We start from the raw sequence: 26,291 nt of genomic DNA on the forward strand, positions 1-26,291 counted from the left end.
ATAAAATAGTCGACCATAATGCATGTCAATTGATGGGTATCCGGCTTCTTTCTTTTGTTCATTTGTATTTTAGTAAAGCGATAGTTTGGTATCTCATCAGTGTATATCAATCAATCTTCATACCGACAAAAGAAACACTATTTCTTTGCCTAAAGATGTAAATGACATGCAAATTATAAACTGAATTTTAAATACTTTATTAAGTTAAGTAATATTTTACTTACACAAAAAATAAACATCCTGCTGTTAAAACGGATATGATCACAAAAAAAACTCAAATATCATCATTATTTAAATTTCACACGGGTAGGCGAAAATAAAAAGATTTTCATATAAAGGCTGCATGATTAATAGTGGGGTTTATTCAGTTTATGTATAATGTTACCCGGAACTTGCCAAATGTGGTGTTTTCCCACGTTTGTTAGTTTGTTTCATAATACGCCTTTTTTCACCAGTATTTCAGTCATAGGCGATTTTTCCCATGTAAACTCGGGGTAAAAAACAACTTTCACCGTCACGGTTTACTATATTTAACAGTAGGGTAATCAACGCGTATATTATCTGCAAAGTTACCTCAGTAACTATGAGGCTTTCAGTCATCCAAAAAGCTCTTATTTAAAGGAATTAGCCCTTTGGAAACGTGGCAGTAAGTTGCGGAAAGAGGGGGGGATCGGTGCGGGTCAAGGTTAAAACCACAAATGTCTGCCATGGTATTCTTACAAGTGACATCACCGTAAAGAGGAGATTATTGAGCCCTTGAATAAGAAATTTGGTGCACTAACTCGCTGCAAGTGTGTTGCAGAGCATATTGATTAAACTAGGTATTAATGTTGAAAATTGAAAGCTAAAATGTTATTGCGAAAAAGCAGCAGCTTCTTATGCCTCTCATGACCTCGTTTCTGAATCAATAACATTATATTTGAACCGCGTCATGACAAAATCAACATAGTGTGTTTGCGACCAGCATGGATCCAGACCAGCCTGCGCATCCGCGCAGTCTGATCAGGATCCATGCTGAACGCTTACCAACTCTATTACAAATAGGGAAACTGATACCGAACAGCATGGATCCTGATCAGACTGCGCTGATGCGCAGGCTGATCTGGGTCCATGCTGGTCGCAAATGCATTATGTTGGTTTTGTCATGACGCGGCTCTTATCCTATATTTCCGTTAATGGAAGACTAACTGGTACAGGATATAAAAATTAGCTCTCATTCTCAATAACAAACAAAATACGCTACTGAAAACAATACAAACTATTCAAAAATAAAATTAATATTTTATTTAAATCAGCAAATACATTTTGATCTTTCTTTGAACAATTTCGGAACTTCTCGGCATGAAGGCTAAAAAAACTGTCAATTCATCTTGAGCGTCATCATATTTGAATCAAGTTCAAACATTTCAGCTCAAATGATGAAATTGATTTGTCCTTTTCCGAGAATGTCGTCATTACATACAATTATAACTAAAATGATAATTAATTTGCTTGTAAAGCCACTACTTATAAATGATTATGTATATAAAGTGATATAAACGCAAAAGGAATTTACTCGCTATATGACCGTATATAAATAAACGAGTGTTAAATAATCTAGAGTCTTTTCAGCAGAACGATGTTTATCTTTAGTTTCTTAATAAGCCAAAGATAAAGGCTCCAGTAAGAGCAAAGATTATTTGAAATATCACAGACGTCCCTTGCACGCTAACAGCTCCTGCTTCTGTAATAAAGTAAACAAATGATTTAAATTATTTTATCGAATAATACTAACATCAGCAACAATATTCAAATACGTGCAGACAAAAGAAGTAAAACCTAAACAACCAAAGTCATTTAAGGATTTATAAATTTGAAATTATTTCATTCAATATAAAAAACGTGAATAATCTGATTGTAATGTAAGCTCAAATTACCAAACTTTTGCATGTGTTTTTTTTAAATCTTATATAATATTAAAAGACAAATCTTTGCTTATCTCAACTCCTTCAAATTCGGAATTTTTTTAGTTACTTTCTGTGTCTTGTTTATTTTTTAAATGCTTCATACAATACACAGTCGCGTTCCTAAAGTAAGCGCCGTTATGATATGAAGCAAGATACAGTTTCTCTAAATCATGGCATTCGTTCAATTAGCGTCAAATAATAAGGATTCTAACACAACCAGCATTGTTCCCTATTGAACATAGAAGGACAGAAACTTTGTGTTATTATGCAATAAAATCACTGTTTACGTTCTATATTAATAAATGTGACGTAACCTATTGCTGAAAATAAACTTGTACCGAAACAAATCAGGCGCAATTTAGCTTAATATCCGCTACCGCAACATTTATTAGTTGATGTCGTGTTAGAATCGAAATACATGTAATATATCCAAATCCGTGATTTTATCGCTTGATAAAATCACTGTTTGTCGTTCGGATGCGCATCATTATATCACTCGAGCTACGCCCTCGTGATATAATTCCTCGCATCCGAACTCCAAACAGTGATTTTATTGAGCGATGAAATCTTTGTTTGGGAATTAGCGATAAAATCACTGTTTGGGAATTGGGATATATTATTTCTTAAACAACATACAGTCATGTCACGTCACAACGTTCCTTAATTAATTGCCGATATAATAAAAACAATATTCAGCCCAATAACAAGGCTATTATGAAAACACTTAATTGTTAGAATTATAGTAACTGTATTTATATGAGAAGACTAACACTTTTAAAATAAAATATTTTAACAAATGCTTACTTTGTGTTGTGCTGTTGGAAGGCGCCATGGTTGATGATTGGTTGTTTTGAGCATGAACTGAAGATAAACATACAAAAAAACATTTAAACATTTATATAAGTGGATCTATAAATCATAGATTACCAAAACGGAAGCTGAAAAGAAATGTAAAATACCCGTTCCCTTTTCGTTAATAACTCAATTTAGAGAATTAAAGAAATAACCACTCTTAATCATTAGATAACACAAAGCAAACTACTGTAGGCGAGTATATTCTTGATTTCAAAACGTTGATGATTTAATAACTGTTGATGTTGATAAATTTAAGAATTTGAATGTGTTGAAAAATAATCTCTATAAGAAAGATGAAAATGTATAGCAGATATATGTTTAGCTAAAGGACGATCAACGATTAACGTCAGATTAGAAGGGGTTGTCAATCTTCATATGTTACATTTTGATTTAAATATTTAAAGCCCGTACTTTTCTTATAAAATGCGATAAATTAATGATAAAACTGGTATCAAGTTTCCAGTTAATATTACATTTCACTGTTAATTAAGAAACAGACAAACTGTTTCTTTAGAGTATAAGTTTATAAAGTATAAAGATAAAATGCTACACAATTATCATTTCGGATTATTGAAGGTCATTATCTTCGCGATTACAGCTATAAGAAGGCGACATACATCTGCTCTAATTGGATTTTAATCTAAATCTAACACAATGAATGAGGAAGTACATGTACAAGTACATATATACATGTATACTCAAATGGACAGTTTGCAAAGTAGATGTAAATTTTGATAACAACATAATTTCCGCTTTATACCAACAATAGAACTTAGTGAAGGAAAATGAATGTTGAAACGAAATTATAAGAAGTTTCAACACATTCAAAAATTGCACTGGACACTATTGAAATAAGATAAGATATAGTACAATGAAAATAAAGTAATTAAAATAACGTAATTTAAAATGTATTTTGATAAATCTTTAACTGATAACACTTACCCAATGATATGGCGATCAGGCCAACAAGGAAGCACACAAGAGCCGTCTTCATCTGAAATGTATTAGTTAAGTTAATTAGTTAAGTACATGTATCTTTCACAATAATCCATACAAAATATAGAGGATATTGAATGAGTGTGGGTTCAAAACTAATTTTGAGCCGCGTCACGACAAAACCAACATAAAGGGGTCTGATCAGGATCCATGTTGTTCGTTTACAAACCGTATAACACGTAGAGAAACTGATAGCGAACAGTATGGATCCTTATCAGACTGCGCGGATGCTTGGATACTTTGGATACTTGCTGGTCGCAAACCCATTATGTTCGTTTTGTCGTGACGCGGCTCATTTATTGAAGGTGTCTCTGGCGAGCATTGTTTTATTTAACAAGATTAATAAATTTAGTTTTGAATCTACACGAATCTAATATTCTATTAATCGCTTCTTTTTCTTCTTCATACCCTAAATATGAACTGTATAAAATGAAAAAGAATCACCTTTACATCGACGCGGTAACATTTAGAGCGTCTTTATCCCGGTATGTTTGTTACAGTTATAACGCAAGTGACCACACGTCAAAATATATGCACGACCGTGCAGTACCGTTTTAACGGAGTCACATGAGCGGCACGGGTGTATGATAAAGTATACAATGATATTTAATTTAAAACTGCTAGTATTACGTGACCGCTGACATTTCATAAGACTCGTTTATATGCCAGCTTGTCTCACAGAATTGTAAGGCCAATGTATATATAAACAACAATATAATGTTTCGTCGTAAATAAATTGTCGCAAAAAATATAAATTTACATGACAGTAAAGAAAATAACTGAAAATTTCACCCGACATTAGTTTATGGCAAGTGAAATACATGTAAATGAATAACTCTTATAATTATATACGTAAAATTTCAAACGAATTATCAATTATCAACATTTGGTTTGATAAAGAAATATGTCAAGGTGATCACATGCATGTCTGTATTAGCGTGTTTCCTGTATATACACAGTTACATTACACTCTCGTTGTTATACAAAAGTAAAGTATATAAAACGAGATTTGAGCCGCGTCACGACAAAACCAACATAGTGCGTTTGCGACCAGCATGGATCCAGACCAGCGCAGATCCAGACCAGCCTGCGCATCCGCGCAGTCTGATCATGATCCATGCTGTTCGCTTACAAACTCTATAACAAGTAGAGAAACTGATAGCGAAAAACATGGATCCTGATCAGACTGCGCGGATGAGCAGGCTGGTCTGGATCCATGCTGGTTGCAAACCCATTATGTTGGTTTTGTCGTGACGCGGCTCATTTGTATTTACAATACAACAATTGTTTCTCAAATGCCATTTGAAAACATCACAATAATCTAATCCAAAATTTGGTTATTAATTTTATCGCACCAATTAATCGAATTTTATCACACCGAATTATGGCTATCAATTAAGGTTTCAGTTTTATCTTGGTAAGAAATTAACGTTAATGTAGCATATTTGTGTATTAGTGAAATGTCGTTTGAATATACCATTGTATTCAAAATATTTCCATAGCTTTCAAAATTGTCAAAAATGACTTTATACAAAAAAAAAGAAAATACCATGTTCCATCAGCAAATAACGTTATTAAATGGTATACTGCATAAAGAAATACATGTATAGTCAAAATGAAAACTGTATGTAATAGAATTAAGTAAAACAAAATTGGGCCAAATAGTTCGTTTTCGAGTCTTCTGCCCTTGACTTTGCTAATATTGCATCTTAAATGCAGATAATTCGCAAATAGCGTAAAGCAAGGCTTTATTATTACAGCTTTTCATGTAGCTGAGCAAAATGGAATATATGTATATATGTTAGATAGGACTTTATGAAAGTCTGGAGCGAAGTAAATAAAAAGAACAACAACTAGAAACCAATAATAGAAATAAGGTTTGTCAGAGCCACGTATCTGTTATGAGCATTTGTTTTAAATAAAATCAATGGCAAACTACTCAAAAAAACGAGCCCGATGCACTTTCTCCGCTGAAATGTTTCTGTTATCACGTTCTTTTTTTACAGTTTTCAATGTCCCTATAATTATTTGTCTTTATGTAACTTTAGCACACGCCTCATATGAGTCATTCAGATTATAAACTAAAATACATATAAATAAATGTCCGTGTCTGTTATTTTCAATAGTTTACAAAAACTGTTTAGCAAGGTTATTTTTTCTATGATAAAATTATTTATATGACAGTTTATTTGAAGTTCTTATTTTACTTTTTTGAGAACGACTTATTATTTCTTATTTGGAGCATCGCTATAGATGTGGTCATTATAACAGTGAAAATAGGCGCATGGACATACGCAATGCCTTCTATAAAAGTTTGTATATTTTGTATCAAAAAATAGGGTAATACTAACTTAAAGATATACTCAGGCAAATTAATGACAAAATATCAAAATGATTTTATGTACTCAACTCACGCTTAAAATGACATTTTTTAAAGTCCCAGCATGAATTTCTGTATAAATTCTATATATTATATATTTTAGTATTGTGTACTTTAACGTTTCCAGAGTTCACTGTGAGAACTATTGTGAAATCATATGGCTCTAACCTGACCCTCGTGGGTCAAGTTAGGATTCTTTATGGGGAGAAAAGGTTTGTTCATGTGACTGCTTAGTGTATTCATTTTAAGGACATTTACATAATATTGAATGAAAAATTCAAAACTAAGAAATGAAAATGTTGCTTGTGTCTCCCTTTAAACTATGGAAAAACTTTAGCCAAAAAGAGGAAAATACATCTTCTGCATCAGCTGATGATTATCAATACTCATACTAGGTCAAAGGTAAATGTATATGAGCCGTGTCACGACAAAACCAACATAATGGGTTTGCGACCAGCATGAATCCAGACCAGCCTGCGCGTCCGCGCAGTCTGATCAGGATCCATACTGTTCGCTATCAGTTTCTCTACTTGTTATAGAGTTTGTCAGCGAACAGCATGGATCCTGATCAGACTGCGCGGATGCGCAGGCTGGTCTGGATCCATGCTGGTCGCAAACCCTTTATTTTGGTTTTGTCGTGACGCGGCTCATATGTTCTTAAACAACATATTGAAATCCCATCAGACAAAATAAGTTAAGTTTGTTTATTTGATCGTGATGATAACAAAAATAGCAGAGATTGATCTAAGCCAGGAATTATGAGAATAATTTTTAATTGAGACGCATTTGAAACCAACACTATCTTAGTAACATCGGCATGTTATCCTTGAAATAGACTCAAAACTACTGATCAGATCAATGGCCGTTGAAAAATGATAATGCGCGATAGAAACAGCTGAATAGGTCCATCATTAGACTGTCATTGGCAAATCCCGATGCAGAAATTATATGCTTAACATCAATTACTGTGTCAATTAAAATATCATAAATCATTTAAGGATAAACAGCTAAAATCTTTAAGATAAACCGGTTTGTTTTGTGTTTGAGAAAAATAATTGTAAAGAATTCAAAGCGTAAAGTATACTGATATAAGAATCATTCATATTTACGTTGACTTTCTTACTTGTGGATTATCATCACCAAAGTGGTTACTTATACCTCCATTGGCGTTGATACAAAAGAATCAAACGCTTTAGATTTGTAACTTTTGAATTTGCTGTGAGTGTTTAAAGTAACAGGAAAAAGGTAGCATCGTTCAACATTTATCACAAATGAGCAAATCTTATAAATAAAAGAGCGCAAACATTTAATGCAGCATGCCTCGAGATCAGCCAAAATATTTCAAGTAAATCAAACTTGAAACAAACGTACTGATCGAGATCTTAAAAAGATTCAAAATTCAAGTATATTTTACATGTTATGCGCGATTAATGACTGATTTTTTGTAGTATTTATTATTATATTTTACTGCGTTACTAACGCATTAACGACTACTATCGTATATTTGAAATCTTCGTCTCTTGGTAATTTACGCGGATTGCAACCGCCGTTTGCAATGTGTAAATTAATATATTTGTAACAATATTCTACTTTTAAATATGTTTTAAGTGTCCATGAAAATTAGCATGAATCTGAAGGCATGCTGCTTTAATACTAATAAGGAAGTTTTGTGTATGATAAAGATTTTGAACACAACAGAAACTGTTCACGATCCATGGCAAGTTGATAATAACCGTAATATAATACTCCAACCAGACAACTGTATCTTATCTCACACGCATGGTTACAACGTTGATGCGAAATACAACAACTGTAAAAAATCAAAGGGCTGCAAGCTCTGTGGTATTTTCTGATCTTTGCAATCTAAATCATACTGACTATCTGTATGTATTTTCCTATATCAGTTTATTTTTATATACTATAATTCATCTTACGCAGCGACTGCGTTAAGAGTTTTTTCTATAACAGTTTGAGATTGATACATATGGAATTTTGCATGACTAGAGTTGTATCAAAAATCATTTTTTATGCCAGCCACACTTTATCCTTGCATATTGTGGCTACTTCCTTAAAAAAGACACTTCAAAAAAAAGTTGCCTCAACTAGGATTTGAACCTTAGGCCTCTCACACCCTAAACGAGCGCGATACGAGCGCGATACCCCTGCACCACGGTGAAGTAATACGTAATATGTAGCCTGAATAAAAACAAATACATTGTAATTCTAAATTGAGAATTTCCATTTCGTGTTTGTAATCCTTATCAATTTCGAGGTATTTTGTTCACGATAAACCTGTTTAACACTGATAGAAATAATTTAGCGAAAATCTTCTCGCCAAAACAGTCCGACATGTATATATTCCACTACTCGGTAGTCAGATTTATTTGTGTACTACGCCCTGGAGTATTCAGTAATCGACATAGCTAAAAATAGCATTTTCATTGATTAAAATGATATTCATCCGCGAAATTTGTGATTGTAACCTCATATTTCTATTGACTTATCTGAACTTTCAATGCACTGTAATTCGTTAAATGCCTACATTAAAAATTATTCTGTCTTTTAAATTGCTGGTTTTTAAGCAGTTTTGAGTGAGAACTACTTTGCGTTGTTAGGTCTTTTAGGAAATTTTGTGTTAGACCGTGGATGTTAGCTATGTATTTACTGATCTTGCGATCAGAAAATACAAAAATTTTTTCCCCCTGTTTAAATCATTCCAGTTGTACTTCAAATTTTACCTATTCTTTAACTAAAAAGATGGCTTTATGTCGAAATATGACTGTATAATTATAATATAAGTAAGAATTCAGCTAGAAAAACAAATGTACCCATACGCAATTTTCAATTTTTACATGACAGTACAGAAAAATTAAAACAAATACCTCCCATTATATAGTAAAAGAGTTACAGTAAACAACAACAACAACAACAACAAACCAACGAAAATCATATGTACTGAATGTCAAATTATTATTCAAAGTCTATTGCTATAGTCAGACCACATACGACCAAACCGTATACATATGAATATTTTAAGCTGCATGCCTGCATGCCTCCAGATAAAACAAAATATTTTAAAACAAAAATTAAACATCAGAAAAATTTACTAAGATTTTAAGAAAAATAAAAAGATTCAAGTAACAATGTACATGATATGTGCGCTTAATGATTGATTTTGTGGTATCTATCACCATATTTCTACTACTTCACTAACGCAGTAAGGACTACTTTTGCATATTTTGATCTCGTTTTAGTTATTTACGTGAATTGTAAGTGCCGTTTGCACTGTGGACATTACTTTCTTTGTCCACTTTTTACTTCAAAATACATTTTCAAATTTTTTATGAAAATTAGCATTAATCTAGAGGCATGTTGCTTTAAGTTACTGTAAAATCTCATCCAAGGACCATACTGGCCGTTTGATATAACACAAACATTTGTTTTAAGGGAAAGTTTTTAAAAAGCGAGTGGCTGATTAGAAGAACACGTAGAGACTGGCATTAATTTTATAATTAAATTTCATTTCACACTGAAAATTGATAGAGTTCCGGTTCATGTCTGTACATTATAATTATTTCGAGATAATTAAATGAAGCATTTTGAACGTTTACTCTTATTCATGAACAAGTTCTGTTCTAATTCATGTATGCATGAACAATCTACATAATAAAATTATGTATTACATTTTATTTTGTTTAGAACACATTTTGAGAAAAGTAAATCATGCCTTTGATAAAATTAAGACACAATTAAATTATTCTCATTTATAATTAACTTGTTACTTTAAAAATAGATAAACACAATCAACTTAACAACAAAAATTATCAGCATATATGTACACTTCTGTCAAAAACGCCCAGACAAATCATAAGTGCTTTCAATTAAAAAGAAATCTGGTAATTTAAACTCAACTTATCATTATAATTAATATTATTTTAGTTGTACTTTAAGATAAAAAAAAATAACTTAAATAACTCACATTTTCGTCCAGGAAATTTAAATTCTTAACCGCATATAAAGAGAGCAGTCTACTTGTGAACACTTTTGTCGCCTGCCGCCCTTTTAAATCAGCAAGTAGATAGGCCAAAGTAGGCCAAAGTATTTTTATCTTTGTTTTAAGTCAATCGTTGTTGATATATGTCATTCAAGAACTAACGATTTCTATCATATTGAAATATTGATGAAAGCAGATATTATAAAGTTAACAAAAGTCCTAAATAATCCGACGATACATTTTATCTGTATTTTGAAAGTCAATCATAAAAAAGCTTTTGAGAAAAAGAAAAAGGAAATCATTTCTGATGCATAATGGGCCTTTAACGTTGTCGGTGCGACATGCGCTGCATCAAAGTGATATTGTATCTAATATTATTCTCGATTTAAAAAATTATGTATATACCATGATTATCAATACCTCATTTTTTGTGATTTTGATACCAAATACTTTTACTCAGTGTTAATGATTTCCTGATTTGGAGACGGCCAATGTTTCCGTGCGTAGTCAACAGTCATCGCGTTATATCGGCGCGATTTATGTTTATTATGCTGTGGGCAGGGCTTGTTTTCTCTGGCATTTACCGACATGATTTGTATTACTATTTACTCAAACATTTTTGCAATCATATTTTACACAATTTTTTCCCTAAAACCAAATAACTGACATATATAGTTGATCTCTTATTAAGTAGTTTTGATATCATAAGGATATATTATATGTTTGAGTTCTCTCAAAAATATTCCGAATATGAGTCTACAAACAGGTTTCCAGCTTCGTACATGAAGATGGAATTTCAATTCATAGACAAATACCGAATTCCGCATGTTATAATGATAACAATGTACGAACCCACAAACTTACAAATACGAGATGCCATTCGGATAAAGACCCGTACCTGAGGACCCTTCTGTAATTAAGCCATACATCTTCATGAAATAACGTAATATGTTTACTGTTCGATGGTCTAATACTTTATCTAAAGTGTTACGCAAAATCCCTGTTTGTTTATTTATAAAAAAAACATTCGTAACTAATAATAATTGCCAGATGGTCTATATTTTATCTTGAAAAAATGACGAATCATGATCATTTATATTGCGTCTAAACTTACTGAAAATCCGTACCAAAGTATAGGCCTACTTACTATTTAAAATGGCAATTGAATATGGCGGGCAGTACAGTAGTGCTTTATATCTGTTGTCAAAAAAACTGTTTAAAATTAGTGTTTATATTAAAAACGGTTATCAAATCATCGGGAAAGGCTAGTTTATGGGTATGTTTATGCGATAGTATAACTTATTTGACATTTGATATACGCCCAATGGACCATAATAGTGATTTTGCAGTGACAACAAAGAACCGCTTTCAAATTTTGCAGGGGCGGGAAAAACTATTCCACAATTATTTACTCAGAAAGCTACAGTGCCAATAACAATGGTATTTATAAGTAGACAAACTTTTGCGAGTAGTTCAATTGATACGAAGCTAAACTATATGTTTGATTAACCTAAACATATTAGCAAAGAGTAATTGAGTTGTAATCGGGGGATGGCAAACGTTGAAATATAAACGACAAAGTGAATATAGCGATTCAAACCACCAATAGGCAAACTGACCTTTTGAAGGCATTAGCCTATAAGTCTATAATTGTTTGAAAAACAGTTTCATCGTTGTAACAGATGTCCCGTTCGTGTTTAAATATTAAAATAATTTTGAAAGAGTGTGCGTGCGCGTTGGTGCGTGCGTGCGTGCGCGCGCGCGCGCGCGTGTGTGTGTGTGATTTTACGGATCTGAAGAATTAAATGGAATTGTACAAGAATAAGTATAAATAAGACTTGTTTACAAAAGAATTAATATGAAATATAACTGTTGTAGCAAGAAATGTATGTAAATATATACAACATATATGTACATATAAATATGACAAACTGCGTGTTTGTACAGATTAATGTCTCATTTATATATACATGTGACATTCATAATATGCAATTAGCAGACTCCATTAGTAAATTGTTGCTTTCCTTGCCATTTAAACATCATCATAACAAGCGCCATGGTAACTCGGTTTAGTTCTTCTGTTTAACTTAAACGTTTGTTTGTAGTTGTTGTTTTCCGTTGTTAAGAACGGCTGATAAAAGTTTTTACCTCATCTCTAATTATTTTTTTTTTCATTTCGGAAAATTCAGTAATTTAAGATAAGAAGACAATGCTCATAATTTATTTCTTCTATTTTTTACCAAATTTACCGATTTTCATAGTTAATTGTTAAATTTACCACAGTGTTCCCTTACATCTTTGGAATTTGTTGCATTTCTTTTTAAATCAGCCATACACATCACCAGGGCGACACGTCTTGGTGGCGCTAATGTGACACGCACCTTTCATTTCAACATACAGCTACTGTCAGGCGCAAATGTAAACGGAAAATAAATAGAGTTGATAAACAGCTTTTATATTAAATTAAGACGATATCAATCGAACATTGAATTGAATACCATTTAAGAATCCTAATATCTAACATCATTTCAAATTTATATGGTGTACTAGAAGATCCGTAATACTAGAACATGGTATCGTTAAAGTAGATAATGGAGAATAATACTGGCTTTATTACTTAAAGGAAAATATTTCTTACGTGTGAACTAATATGATAATGAAGAATAATGACAGGTACTGTAGTCTAATTTCATTAAAAACTAGAAATGTGTCCATAGGACACCGGTGCCCCCACACTCCACTGTTTTGTCAATCTTAATTACTCTAGATCAAATATTTTTTGGGATACATGTGCCACAAATTGAAAACTAAAATTCTTTTACTAAGTTAAGAGAAAGAACTTTTAATACTGAATATATTCACAAGTGAACCCTAAGGTGCATAAGTACACATGCTGACCAACATCCTTGTAAACTTTCTGGCCTACAGGTCAAATACTTTATGAGCTATGCATGAACAAGTTGAAAGTTGCAAATTTATACTAAGTCAAGGGCAATAACTCTAACAAAACTGAAGAAAAAAATCCACATGCAAAATCCCAGGTGCATAGCTTCACAGTGTTGTTGATCATTATTCCTTCAAAGTTGATTGATTCTAACTCAATCACTCAAGGAACAAATAACACAACATAATGAAACGGTTTTTATTTTGTCAAGGACAATAACTCTACAAATACTGGATAAATCCACAAGCGAAATCCAAGGTGCACAACAACATATGCTGACCAACATTCGTTTAAAGTTTCATGACTCTAGGTTAAATACATTTTGAGGTACGCAGGGTACACTTTGAAAATTTTCACTTAGTCAAGGGCAACTCTGACAAAACATATCAATTCACAAGCGAAACCCCAGATGCAAAACTTCACATGCTGATCAACATTCCTGTAAAGTTTCATGAGTCTATGTCAATACATTTTGAGCTAGATATGACAATTTGAAAATTGCAATTTTTAACAAGTCCAAGAAAACTACAAATACTAAATACATCTAAACGAAGATACCCCGGTGCACAACTACACATGCTGATCAACATTCTTGTAAAGTTTCACGACTCTAGGTCAAATTCTTTTTGAGCTACGTGCGACACAAAATGAGAACGGACGGACGGAATGACTGATGGACGGACGGACAGGGGTAAATCTACCCCCCCCCCCCTAAAGTGGGGCACAAAAATCAACAGCTTTAGGAAAATAAATTATTTACATTAAGGGTTCTTTTCTTCAATACAAGGGAACGCGTTCTGATAACATATAACATTTATACAACTTCAAAAACAAGAAAACATTAGCTAAAAGTGTAACCAGAGAAATAAAGACGCGAGTACTATACGGCCTACGTGAGCCATATCTTGGATCGGACAAGACGCGAGTACGATACGCCCCACGTTAGCTTTATCTAGGATCGGACAAGGAGAGAAAGCACGTAGCTTTCTTCTCAATTCTATTTTGTATTTGATTGTAATGCGAATGTTTGATCGAAATAAAATATTGTTTAAACGTTATAGTTTGTAAAACAATTGCAGCAACAATGACCTTGATTTGCAGCAACATGATATGCCACCAAACCAGGCCTAGAAGTTCCGTTAGAGTATAAGCTTTTTATTGTGAAGGGCACATACCAAAAAGCAAATGGAAAAACATAACGGATGGACGAATGACATTCAGTTGATTTTTCATCAGAAACATGACAGAGACGTTAAAATACAATAATATAAGCTTTAAAATGCTTCAAAAGTCAGACATATAAATGTATTTTAACGTCTCTAAAATAAATAAAACGCATCTGCTCATAATACAGATAAAATGTCCTAAAAAGTGCTCTTGTTTTCAAATTTATAACTTTCATTTTATCTTAAAATATTTATTACTAATTAAGAACTTGACGTATTTGTTTTCTCTCTCTCTCAAAAATGAAGTTATAAATATGAGCCGTGTCATGACAAAACCAGCATAGTGGGTTTGCGACCAGCATGGATCCAGACCAGCCTGCGCATCCGCGCAGTCTGATCAGGGTCCATGCTGTTCGCTATCAGTTTCTCTACTTGTAATAGGGTTTGTAAGCGAACAGCATGGATCCTGATCAGACTGCGCGGATGCGCAGGCTGGTCTGGATCCATGCTGGTCGCAAACGCACTATGTTGATTTTGTCATGACACGGCTCATATTATGGTACTATGGTAAAACTTGTGGTACATATCCACATTTAATCAAGTGAATAGCTTAAAACTAATCATTGTAGAAGAAATTTGTGCTACTGAATCATTCAAGAAAATGTATTTCTTTTCTAATTCTCAGCAATTTGTTTTTCTCTAGAACTTATGTATGTATATATATGACATGTGATTTATATATGTAACTCAATACATTAAAGACATATTAAAACAGGAAATAAGTAAAATACTAGTAAGTGCAGCGACTTGTAACAAACTGGCAAGTATATTATATGCCTCACTCTCTACTTTTGAATAAGCTGTTCACCTCCGATTCGAACAGTCATAGAAATTAATTTAGGATTTATTTTCATATTGTACATACAATTGGTAATAAAACTAGAAAGGCCTTTTTTCCTCCCCAACACAACGTGACAACTACTCCATTTCCTGTCACAGTGTCTTAGCTACTTATGTGTAATTCACGATTGTCAAGTGTTATATTAAGAAGTAATAAATGCATGTATAACAGGTAAATTTCACAAACCTTTGACAAAGGAAACTAGGCTTATTCCTAGACTTATTATTGGCTGATTGGAAAGGGACTTAAAGCAATGTTTCACTGTAACATTGACCTTTGAGGTCAGTCAATAGGTGTCAATTCATCTGCCATGGGAAATGTCCTAACAAAGTTTCACAAATCGACTTACTCCTTTTCAATTCATTGCTATTCAAGGACTTCACACTGTCATCTGACTGACTTTAACCCACAAAATCTATAGGGGTCACCTGCTGATTATGGACATTGACCCTACATTGTTTTAAAAGCCTCGTGTTCATACTTTATTGTCGGTAAAGGATTTCACAAAAAGTGTCACTGTGACCTTGACTTATGACGTAAATAATCATTTGAGAAAAATCATGTACAGCCACTTGCAATGACCCTACTAATTTAAGCAAACTTAGGCTTATTCCTTAAGTTTTTGACAAGGTAAAGATTTTACTTGATTCAGCTTGACCTTTGAAATGACCCTAAAATCATCAAATGACCTATTTTGATAACAGATTTTTTTTAGTTGCAAAAATCCACTATGACATGAATCAAAATGAGGTTTTTATTTTAGCATAAATAAAGAGTGTTTTTTTATATGACTTAAATTTTTAACCTAAATAAACTTGTCCAAAGTGTACTACACACACATTCAAAGCTCGATTAGTATCAAGTATAACTGGCACCTGTACAGTGTTATCAACTCTTAAATGTTGACATCAAGACCTAAAAGCACACTTGAGCACTATATTCTCAGAGGAGTTAAAAACAAATTAACTACTGAGTAAAAACTTCTGCTAATTTTAATAATATTTCCACGCTAACATAACAACATGTATATTACACATATATTACAACTTGATTCATTTTTCAACCATTTCTACCTTATAGTTGATTTTCCGTATCTCTATCTTGTGCAGTGAAAAACCATATTTGAGCTGCATCATGAGAAAACCAACACAGTGCGTTTGCGACCAGCATGGATCCAGACCAGCCTGCGCATCCACGCAGTCTGATCAGGATCCATGCTGTTCGCTTACAAACCCTAGAGAAACTGAAAGCGAACAGCATGGATCCTGATTAGACTGCGCAGATGCGCAGGCTGGTCTGGATCCATGCTGGTCGCAAACCCACTATGATGGTTTTGTCGTGATGCGGCTCATATAAAGTGTTAACATAGATTCTCTGACACAGTTCTGATGCTCACACTTCTGGTTCCCTCTCATCACACTTAAGAGACAGTGATAGTTTACTGTTATTACAGAGTTTTATGCCAATCAGACAGCATAAACATTAAATAATTTGGCAACTTCTGATAAATCTTTTCCTTTGGCACCATCTGCTACCACCTGCAAAAAATGATGTCATTAGCTGAGAAGCGTAATATAGAATATTCTTCATTAAAGACAAATTATGTCACAGAAACCAATCAATTTTAACTTCTTTAGAAAGGGCAAACAAGAGTTTTATAATGTTAAACAATGCTTTAACAAGCATGTTAGATGCTTATCACATGAAGAAAGTAGCACACAATATGAAATTATTTGTCATAAAATAAGCAAAATAGTATTTTGACTTCCATTCAAAATCACGATAATAATACTTATTGCTAAAAAGCATGAAAAACAAAAGATGGTTCAGGTCAAAGGCCAATGTGAAATATTTTAGAAACACTAACAGGACACAAAAAATAAGAAGTTTTTGATAAATCCTTTCTTACACATGATGGGCCTTTAAGTGATCTCATTTAGACTTACACATAATGCAAAAAAATTTATGTGCAATACATTACTTCACCTATGTTACAGGGTGAGAAAAATGTGCAGCCTGACCTACCTAAATAGTGAACAGTTTTAACCGTAATATTGTAAATTATACAAAGATTTCATACCACCATTTTTAAGTTCTAAATACAAGGAGTACATCAATATAGTTTTCAGATTATTTTTTTCAAATGGACAGAATTTACAACACTTAATCATCAAAGTGAACTTTGACAATAAACTCAAGATTTGAATTTTACAAGTCCACTAATTAAATTATGATTTTAGATAAAAATGTGCTAAAACAATAAAGATCCAATAAAATCTGAAGATCATGTGAACCGTGTCACACTGTGCTATTTAAACAACAATGAAATAAAGCAGTGCTAAAATTAATTATTCGATTATCTTCTTTATTGCCATTGATGTTGCAGGACAAAACAAGAGCCGGTTGAACAGGGTAATGCTTCCCGACTAGGTTTTGGACACAAAAAAATATATCTTTTGTAGTTTTGAGAGTTATGTCCCAGACAAAGTTCAAAATGTGATAATTCCAAACATAGGCAAGGCAGAGTTATTGTTGTTTGCACTTCACTTCTACTCAATGAGATCTAACTACCAACTTGCGCGTGACACATCATCTCAATATGGTGATCATTTCTGTGAAATAGTTGTAAAATCTGACTTCAAATAACGAAGTTATGGACCGGACACCATTTTGCTGTAAGGTCATGCTGTGACCTTGACCTTCAAGGTAGTGACCCAAATGCTGCGGGTGAAACATCGTCTCAATATGGTGATCATTTCTGTGATATAGTTGTAAAATCCGACTTCAAATAACAAAGTTATGGGCAGGACATGATTTTGCTTCAAGGTCATGCTGTGACCTTGACCTTCAAGGTAGCGACCCAAATGTTGCGCGCAACACGTCTTCTCAATAAGGTGATCATTTCTGTGAAATAATTGTAAAATCCAACTTCAAATGACGAAGGTTTGGGCCAGACACGATTTTGCTGCAAGGTCTGTGACCTTGACCTTCAAAGTAGCGACCCAAATATTGCGTGCGACAAGTTGTCTGAATGTGGTGATCATTTCTGTGAAAAAGTTGTAAAATCAGACTTCAAATAACAAAGTTATGGGCTGGACACGAATTCAGGACATACGTACGGATGGACTGACGGACGACCCGGCGACTATATGCACCCCCCAAATTTTTCGGGGAGCATAAAAATCCGCATACCTGTTTAGCAATATCAAGACGAGTTGGTTCTCCAATAAAGCCCGGGAGATTCCACAAGACAACTCCAACAACTTCTCCGTCTCGCAAGTAAAATATAACACCATTATCATAACTATCCTTTTCTGGCTCTGAAATAAATCCATACATAATTTTGGCTATGACTTGTAGTTTAGTGAGATATGAAAAATCATATTACTTTTTTAAAAGTTTTTAGTTTTTTTTGTTTTTTTTTAACCACTTAAACTGGAAACTGTTCCTTTTTTTCTGAGGGGCACAAAATACATAACTTTTGTAGAGGTCTATCAGGCAATACTACATGCCAAATATCTTAAGGCATTGTAGACTTACATTTATACATTGCACTATGATCATTTTTCTGTAAAATACTTTTATTGTCAAAAATTTATTGAAATCTTGGAAATTCTCACTGAATATTTCTAATTTGAATAACACAATGCACTAACTATGTTTGGGAAGCTGTATTCCTCATAGCTAGTTACTGTCAAGTAATTTTGGGTCTTTCTTAAACAATAGAGCCATGATGACCCTAATATCGCTCACCTTATTATAATGGCTTTAAACGACAAGGAACAATTAATATTGTAAACTATAATGAAAAGCAGACATAAAATAGTAAAGTCTAAATCCACTAGTCTTGGTCATTTGACCACTGACATGAATTTTGTTGTTGACAACAACATGATGATGGTACATGCCAGATATCTAAGATCAGAGTATTGCAGTTTCGGAGAATATTTTCAACATTTGCATTTTTAGTAAGTTTTACTTGCGAAACACTGACTGGAACCAGTGATAAACCTTTTGTCAATGGATGGCCATCTATGAAGCATTCCTTTGATGTTTGGTAAAACCCAACATTTAGGTAGTTTAGATGATGTTATTTAAAGATATTGTGGACAACAATGTATGACTATCTACTTGTCATCATAAACCTAACATATGACTTCTTTATGTTCAAAAAATATTGTAAGAACTAAAACAAATGAACAAATACCAAAGCCTATCTTTAAGTGATCTTTACTCTTAGTTTGACAATAACACAAGGAAGTTAAATTAAACAATACAATACACATCATGCTCCAGATAGGCCTACTCTTAACCTCCTTTAAACTTGTGAATATACCTTGTGGTTTTTGCACTGTTTCAGTTGCTGATGATGTTTTGGTCTTTGATGACTTTGATTTTTTATTTTCACTACCTGAGTCAGTCTTGTTTTCAACCTTGTCTTTCTCCTCACTAGGTTCCTGGAATATCAATATTGATAAATGTTTATACAAGGTCATTTTTAAAAAAAGTTTTTTATAACAACCACCAACAGTCTTTGTTCTGAATCTAAAACTGTTTTAAAAGTCTCTTAATCACAAGACATCAACAATAAAACCCTTTTCAATAGGACCCAGTACTGTGCAAAACAAGTCTTTATCAACAACAACATTCATTTAAAATGTTAGATGGAAGATGGACGGTCTAAGAATAATAACAGAATTACTGTCACCATTTTGCCAAGGATAAAGAGAAATGACTTAACATAAAATTATTGACGGCATAAGACATTCAGAAACCTAAGTGTCTGACAACCAATTATAAAAGTTGAAGATGGAGTACCTAACTATGTCTTGGCTGATAAGAGAGGCCCCTGAGGCATGATTAAATTCACATCTAAGTAGTCTCTTAAAACTATAACATTGATACACACCCATATATTATAAACAAAAACTTTATTTATTAACAATGACTATTCATAATAAAATGTTAATGAGATTTAATTAAAACAAAATTATCTTTAGCACTGCAGATAATGAAAGAATAAATTCCATGTAGACCTGTTCTTATAGCCATTCTTTCACAGGCCTTTACTTTCCTTTTAAAACATTGCTTGTAAATTACTTTAGCGTACTTTTGAACTCTTTTACTAATATCTTTATGATGAATTTTATCATTGAATTAAGTAAGTAAAATATCATTTTTATATATATATCAAATAAATCTTAAGATTTTTATGGTTAGTAAACAATGAACTTCTTCATCAGTCATGATTTTATGATTTTTTATCAGTTCTTAAATTTATTTTTCCAGCAACATGTTTGTTTATCTCCTTTGATTTTAAGTGTTTATTGTGAACTTGTTTAAACTGTGTTACTAATGGATAATGATATTGGGTCAAAGTGGTCGCAACCACGTAAACTGTTGATTGGTCCATTAAAGGCCCAATAAGCCTCCTAAATGCTGATTAATTTTGTCCATTAAAGGTCCAATAAGCCTCATAAATGCTATTATTTTTATTTTTCATAAACTTTTCATTTTTGGTGTCCTGTCAAAGTTTCAATAAAGTTACTCATTTGCCATATAGCTGAGCATCTTTTGCTTTGTTTGCGTTTTATCAATGAGTACAGTCATAGTGATTCAGTATTTTGTATGGAAGTCAAATTATAAGACTACTTTGTTTTTCATTTCCTTACCTTTATGACAAATTATTTTTTATCCAGTACTATTTTCTGTAAGTGATAAGCATCTTACATGTTTTAAATAAACTACATGTATTAAAACATTTTAAAACATTTACAATAATTATGTCCCCTCTGCAGACGGACAATTTCATTCATTTCTATGGGGCATAATGTGCTTTTATGACTTACTCAGCTGACAAGTTTAATTCAAATAAGTTTAAACATGCTCAAATTAGTCAGTCAAAACTTAAATTAGAGTTGAAATTTACATGATGAATGTAAATGATAAATGTATGAATCAGCAGGATCAACTCTGCTTGATACTTTATATTGTACTTAAAGTCTGTTCATACATGTACATGCATGTCATAGATCACAAGAAAGCTTAACTTGCTGGTAAATAACATTATCATAACTGCTAAAATTCACTATAATCAACCAAAATATTAGATATATACATGTTGTTTTCAAATTATGCATCTTTTAAACTCAGGTCATCATGAACATCCTGGTTTGTTACAAATTCAATGGTGAAATATGAATAGACTGATACATTAAAGCAATGTACATCATGTATGCTTACATATTATTATTAAGGTTTTTCCCCCCTCAAATTTTTGATTTCCTTTTAATTCACATTATTACATGGTACCTTATATAAATGTAATTTGGTATTTTTTACTGTTTTCTGAAATTCTAAAAACGTCCACGTTTGCAAACTGTTGACCGGTCAATAGTTTCGACTGTTTCTCTCACACGCTCTGACGTCACTGACGTCACAGAAAATTCCCACTTGAAGAGTCCATCGATCTTGATCATAAACCAGACGTGACGTGACATAGTTAAAATATTATGTTTAATTATTAACAAATGTGCAAAAATATTTTCTTGTTCCTTTTTTCTTCTGCAAGTACTATTAAAACAGTAGTTGATCAGGTAATAAAACAGTTATTTCATACGTGATTTGGGAACAGTCAAACAGTTGTCCCTCGGTGTCGGGGATAGTATTTTGAACTGTTGCCCTCGGCAACAGTTCAAAACACTACACCTCCACCTCGGGCCAACAGTTTGACTGTTCCCAAATCACGTATGAAATAACTATATACTGATGCTGTAAAGGTCTTCATCAGTGGTGACTTTCAAGCTTAACTTGAAGTAAAAGATAAGGAGTATTATTGTAGGTATAACTGAGAAGCCAAGTAGAACCACCAACTTTCCATAAGCTGGCTATAGATACAGGGCATTTTTTGTCAAAATTGTGCAAGGGCCTGGGCCTGTTCATTTTGTGAAAAAAAGCATGATATGTCATAAATTTGTGGGAAAAAAAAAATGACATATAATTAAATTGGCATTTTGCAACATTTTGAAACGGTTGATTATAATTTCTGTCCTGTGTTAAATCTGCTTCAAGTCAGTACATAAACCCATTTAACATGAGCATAAACCATTTAACTTGATTAAGACTATTTCTGTGTTATTCATCTTGCAATTTGCGTAAATCAAGTTTTACCGGAAGGTAAACAATGTATTTCAAAGTCTCAATATTTTGTGAAATCTCTTTTGAAATTGTGAGTTTTTTTCTGCCGCTTTGTGAAAAAAGTGCAATTTTGAATTGTGAAGGGGCCTAATATATCAGCCCCTGTTATAGAAGGAAAAAAACCCTGATAGATAGTTTCTTTACATACAATATTCCACAGTCCATGTAAGGATTCAAACCTGCAACAGCAAGATGTACATGACTGTTCTAAATAAGAAGAAGTTAAGAAGATCTTAATGTTTTAGAGCTGTCATTGATAGAAACAATAATGATGTAACGTTAATATTTTGCTGTCCATCAATAATCGATACACATTTCAAACAAGAGCCCGGTTTGAGCCGGGTGATGCTCCCCGAATAGGTTTTGGACACAGGAAAGTACACCTCTTGTAGTTTCAGAGTTATGTCCGTGGAAAAAGTTCAAAGTGCAATAATTCCAAAATTAGGCAAGGCTGTTACAGTTCTTTGCACTGCACTTCTAATCAATGTGATCTATCAACCTACAAAGTTTCTTGATGATATCTCTTATGATTTCCGAGTTATGTCCTGGACAATTCAAAAAGTAAAAATAAACAAAGGGCAATAACTCCAGAATTAGGCAAGGTAGAGTTATGATTCTTGTGCACTGCACATCTACCCATTGAGATTTATCTACCAACAAAGTTTCATGTTGATATCTCTTATAGTTTTACAGCTATGTCCTGGACAAGATTTTTCTAAAAGGGGAGATTATTCAAAAATAAGGCTTAACAGAGTTATGGTTCTTTTGCAGTGCACATCTATCCATTGAGATCTATTCACCTACAAAGTTTCATGTTGATACCTCTTATAGTTTTAGAGTTATGCCCCGGACAAGATTTTTCTACAAGGGGAGATAATTCAAAAAGCGGGCAAAATAGAGTTATGGTTCTTTGACACTGCACTCCCCCTCAATGCCCTCTACCACTGTATGAAGTTTCAACAAATTATCTCCAAGGGTTTTCAAGTTATGTTCCGGACAAAGTTCGAAGTATTAAAATTAACAAAGGGCAATAACTCCAAAATTAGGACAAAAAGAGTTATTGTTCTTATGCACTGCACATCTACCAATTGAGATCTATTCACCTACAAAGTTTCATGTTGATATCTCTTATAGTTTTAGAGTTATGCCCCGGACAAGATTTTTCTATAAGGGGAGATAATTCAAAAACCGGGCAAAATAGAGTTATGGTTCTTTGACACTGCATTCCCCCCCGATGCCCTCTACCACTGTATGAAGTTTCAACAAATTATCTCCAAGGGTTTTCAAGTTATGTTCCGGACAAAGTTCAAAGTATTAAAATTAACAAAGGGCAATAACTCCAAAATTAGAAAAAAAAGAGTTATTGTTCTTACGCACTGCACATCTACCCATTGAGATCTATTCACCTACAAAGTTTCATGTTGATATCTCTTATAGTTTTAGAGTTATGCCCCGGACAAGATTTTTCTATAAGGGGAGATAATTCAAAAACCGGGCAAAATATAGAGTTATGGTTCTTTGACACTGCACTCTCCCTTGATGCCCTCTACCACTGTATGAAGTTTCAACAAATTATCTCCAAGGGTTTTCAAGTTATGCTCCGGACAAGACAACGGACGGACAGACGGACAAGGCCCCGACTATATGCTCCCCCGAAATTTTTCGGGGAGCATAAAAATTGATGATTTTAACTTATTGATTAAATGTTTAGAAATTAGGAAAATTCACCAAAAACATAAACAGAAGCAGGTGCCAATGTCTAACATTATCTGTTTTTAGTTAGTGGAAATATTTCATAGCAATGATCACAAAAAATGATCTGGATAAAAATTATGCAATGGGCTTTTTTTAATAAACAAGAATTTGAAGTTTTTAACTGAAATCATTTAATTATGAATATATATCGATGTATCATTTATATTTGTCATCCCATCTTGTTATATCGTTGAAATGCCTTGCCTTGAATCAAATGAGAGCTCTAATATGTTTTCTATATACTAAATGGGTAATGATTTATCATCTATCTAGATGCCAAACCTAATACTGAGTGCTAGGATGAGGCTACTGTCCAGCAATATGTCATGTACAAATATGAATGTTTCAATACAAGATTAAAGTTGTTAGCAGACAGACAATTAAACTGACAGAAAAAAAAGCATGAAAACTCCATACGGCCCTCGATCCACATGCCTAGCATCATCAACCTAAATTTTTGTTTTGTTTAGTTATGATCCAATTCAGAATCTTCAGATGAAGGGATAGAAGGATGGACGAAAGGTAAACCTATAAGTCTCCTCTTGTCAAACCGGTAGGGAACTTGTAAAATATTATATCACAGAAAATGAATCTATGGTCTCTTAAATATCAGAATCTATCTTTGAATGACACAAAACAATTTCCTTTTAGACCCTCTTGAAAAACTGTTTTCATGTTGAGCTACAATCTCACTACAACCTCATTATAAAATATTAGACCCACCATTGTTTATGATAAACATCAGGAAGTTTTGTTGATCACTTGAGATGTTACAGTAGGAAGTAGGAAGTTAATGAGAGGGGTGGGTTTTATATATTGTTAACCTTGAAATTCCATGTCAAGTAGATACATACAATCTGTATGAGCAGCTTATTGTATAATGAATATTTAAAGGAAGCTAAATTTTTTATTTCAAAAATAAATTTTGCCTTTAATGTCTTGATCATCGTCAAAAAGTATGATTTTGTTCAACATACACTTAAATTATCATATTTCTCTATTGACATCTAACATTGGACAATATTTTCATAATTATTAAGTACATTAGTATTTAAATCTATTTTAGGTAAGGAGGAAAATAAACAGGTGGTTGATCATACTATTATATAAAAGTTTCAGAAAAAAAAAGATTGTAATAAATAATAAGGTAGGCTTACGTAACACACCATAATGAAAGATGCTCTCATTCATTCAAACAATTTTTTTAGCAACAACACATTATAAATGGCCATCACAATAGTTTGTATCCAATGTTTAGTTTAAACTAGAACTGTGTCCAAAGGACACGGTTGCCCCCACTGACAACATATATATATGGTATATAGTGAAAAAATCAACAAAGGGCCATTATTCTGTTAAATTTGGTCGCAGCATAAATTCCTTCCTTTACTTCCATCTACACATTAAGGTTGTTCATCCCTGGAAGTTTAAGCAAAATCTGCCATCCTGTTTAAGAGGAGATGCGTTCACAAAATTTCTATATGGTATATAGTGAAAAAATCAACAAAGGGCCAAAATTCTGTTAAATTTGGTCGCAGCAAAAATTCCTTTCCTTTACTACCATCTACACATTAAGGTTGTTCATCCCTGGCAGTTTAAGCAAAATCTGCCATCCGGTTTAAGAGGAGTTGTGTTCACAAAATTTCTACATAGTATATAGTGAAAAAATCAACAAAGGGCCATAATTCTGTTAAATTTGGTCGCAGCGAAAATTCCTTCCTTTACTACCATCTACACATTAAGGTTGTTCATTCCTGGAAGTTTAAGCAAAATCTGCAATTCGGTTTAAGAAGAGTTGCATTCACAAGATTTTGGGACGTACGGACAGACGTACGGACGGACAGACATACGGACGGACGGACAAGTGCAACGCTATATGCTCCCCACTTTGTGGGGGCATAAAAAAAATCATTCTACAAATTACAAGTTATTCAGATGTGCCTTTGTGTTTTGTGATATTTTACATCATATTTGGTGATTTGCATTTTTTTTGTATTACTAATCACTTGTAGGGTTTCATAAAATTATTTTAAACAGCCTTACATAATGGCCTTGCATAATGAAATCAAATGCATATCAAATCAAGACTGATAATCTATCTAACAGCTCTTAAGAAGGACTGTTATCATGTTTTCATGATACAAGAACTTGAAATGT

General features: G+C 33.1%; 1 protein-coding gene and 1 long non-coding RNA gene across 2 annotated transcripts in view; both read right to left on the reverse strand.

Moving 5' to 3' along the window:
• Nucleotides 1–1,269: 1,269 nt before the first annotated feature.
• Nucleotides 1,270–10,308, reverse strand: LOC132714280 (uncharacterized). The gene is made up of 4 exons (XR_009623543.1): nt 10,157–10,308; nt 3,744–3,795; nt 2,751–2,807; nt 1,270–1,723 (listed from the first exon to the last, which is right to left on the reverse strand). It is a non-coding gene; the product is annotated as an uncharacterized LOC132714280 (long non-coding RNA).
• Nucleotides 10,309–16,152: 5,844 nt separating this feature from the next.
• LOC132714276 (apoptosis-inducing factor 1, mitochondrial-like) overlaps nt 16,153–26,291 on the reverse strand; it is a 43,268-nt gene continuing 33,129 nt past the window's right edge. The window contains exons 17-19 of the mRNA XM_060697105.1: nt 19,519–19,639; nt 18,375–18,502; nt 16,153–16,720 (exon numbers count right to left, since the gene is read on the reverse strand). Of these exons, the coding sequence (XP_060553088.1) occupies nt 16,649–16,720; nt 18,375–18,502; nt 19,519–19,639 (321 nt within the window). The 3' untranslated portion in view covers nt 16,153–16,648. The remainder of the gene's footprint in view (nt 16,721–18,374; nt 18,503–19,518; nt 19,640–26,291) is intronic.

Source organism: Ruditapes philippinarum, unplaced genomic scaffold (genome assembly GCF_026571515.1).
Source record: "Ruditapes philippinarum isolate M1 unplaced genomic scaffold, ASM2657151v2 ctg1290_1_1_1_1, whole genome shotgun sequence".
In the NCBI taxonomy this organism is placed as follows: Eukaryota; Metazoa; Mollusca; class Bivalvia; order Venerida; family Veneridae; genus Ruditapes; species Ruditapes philippinarum.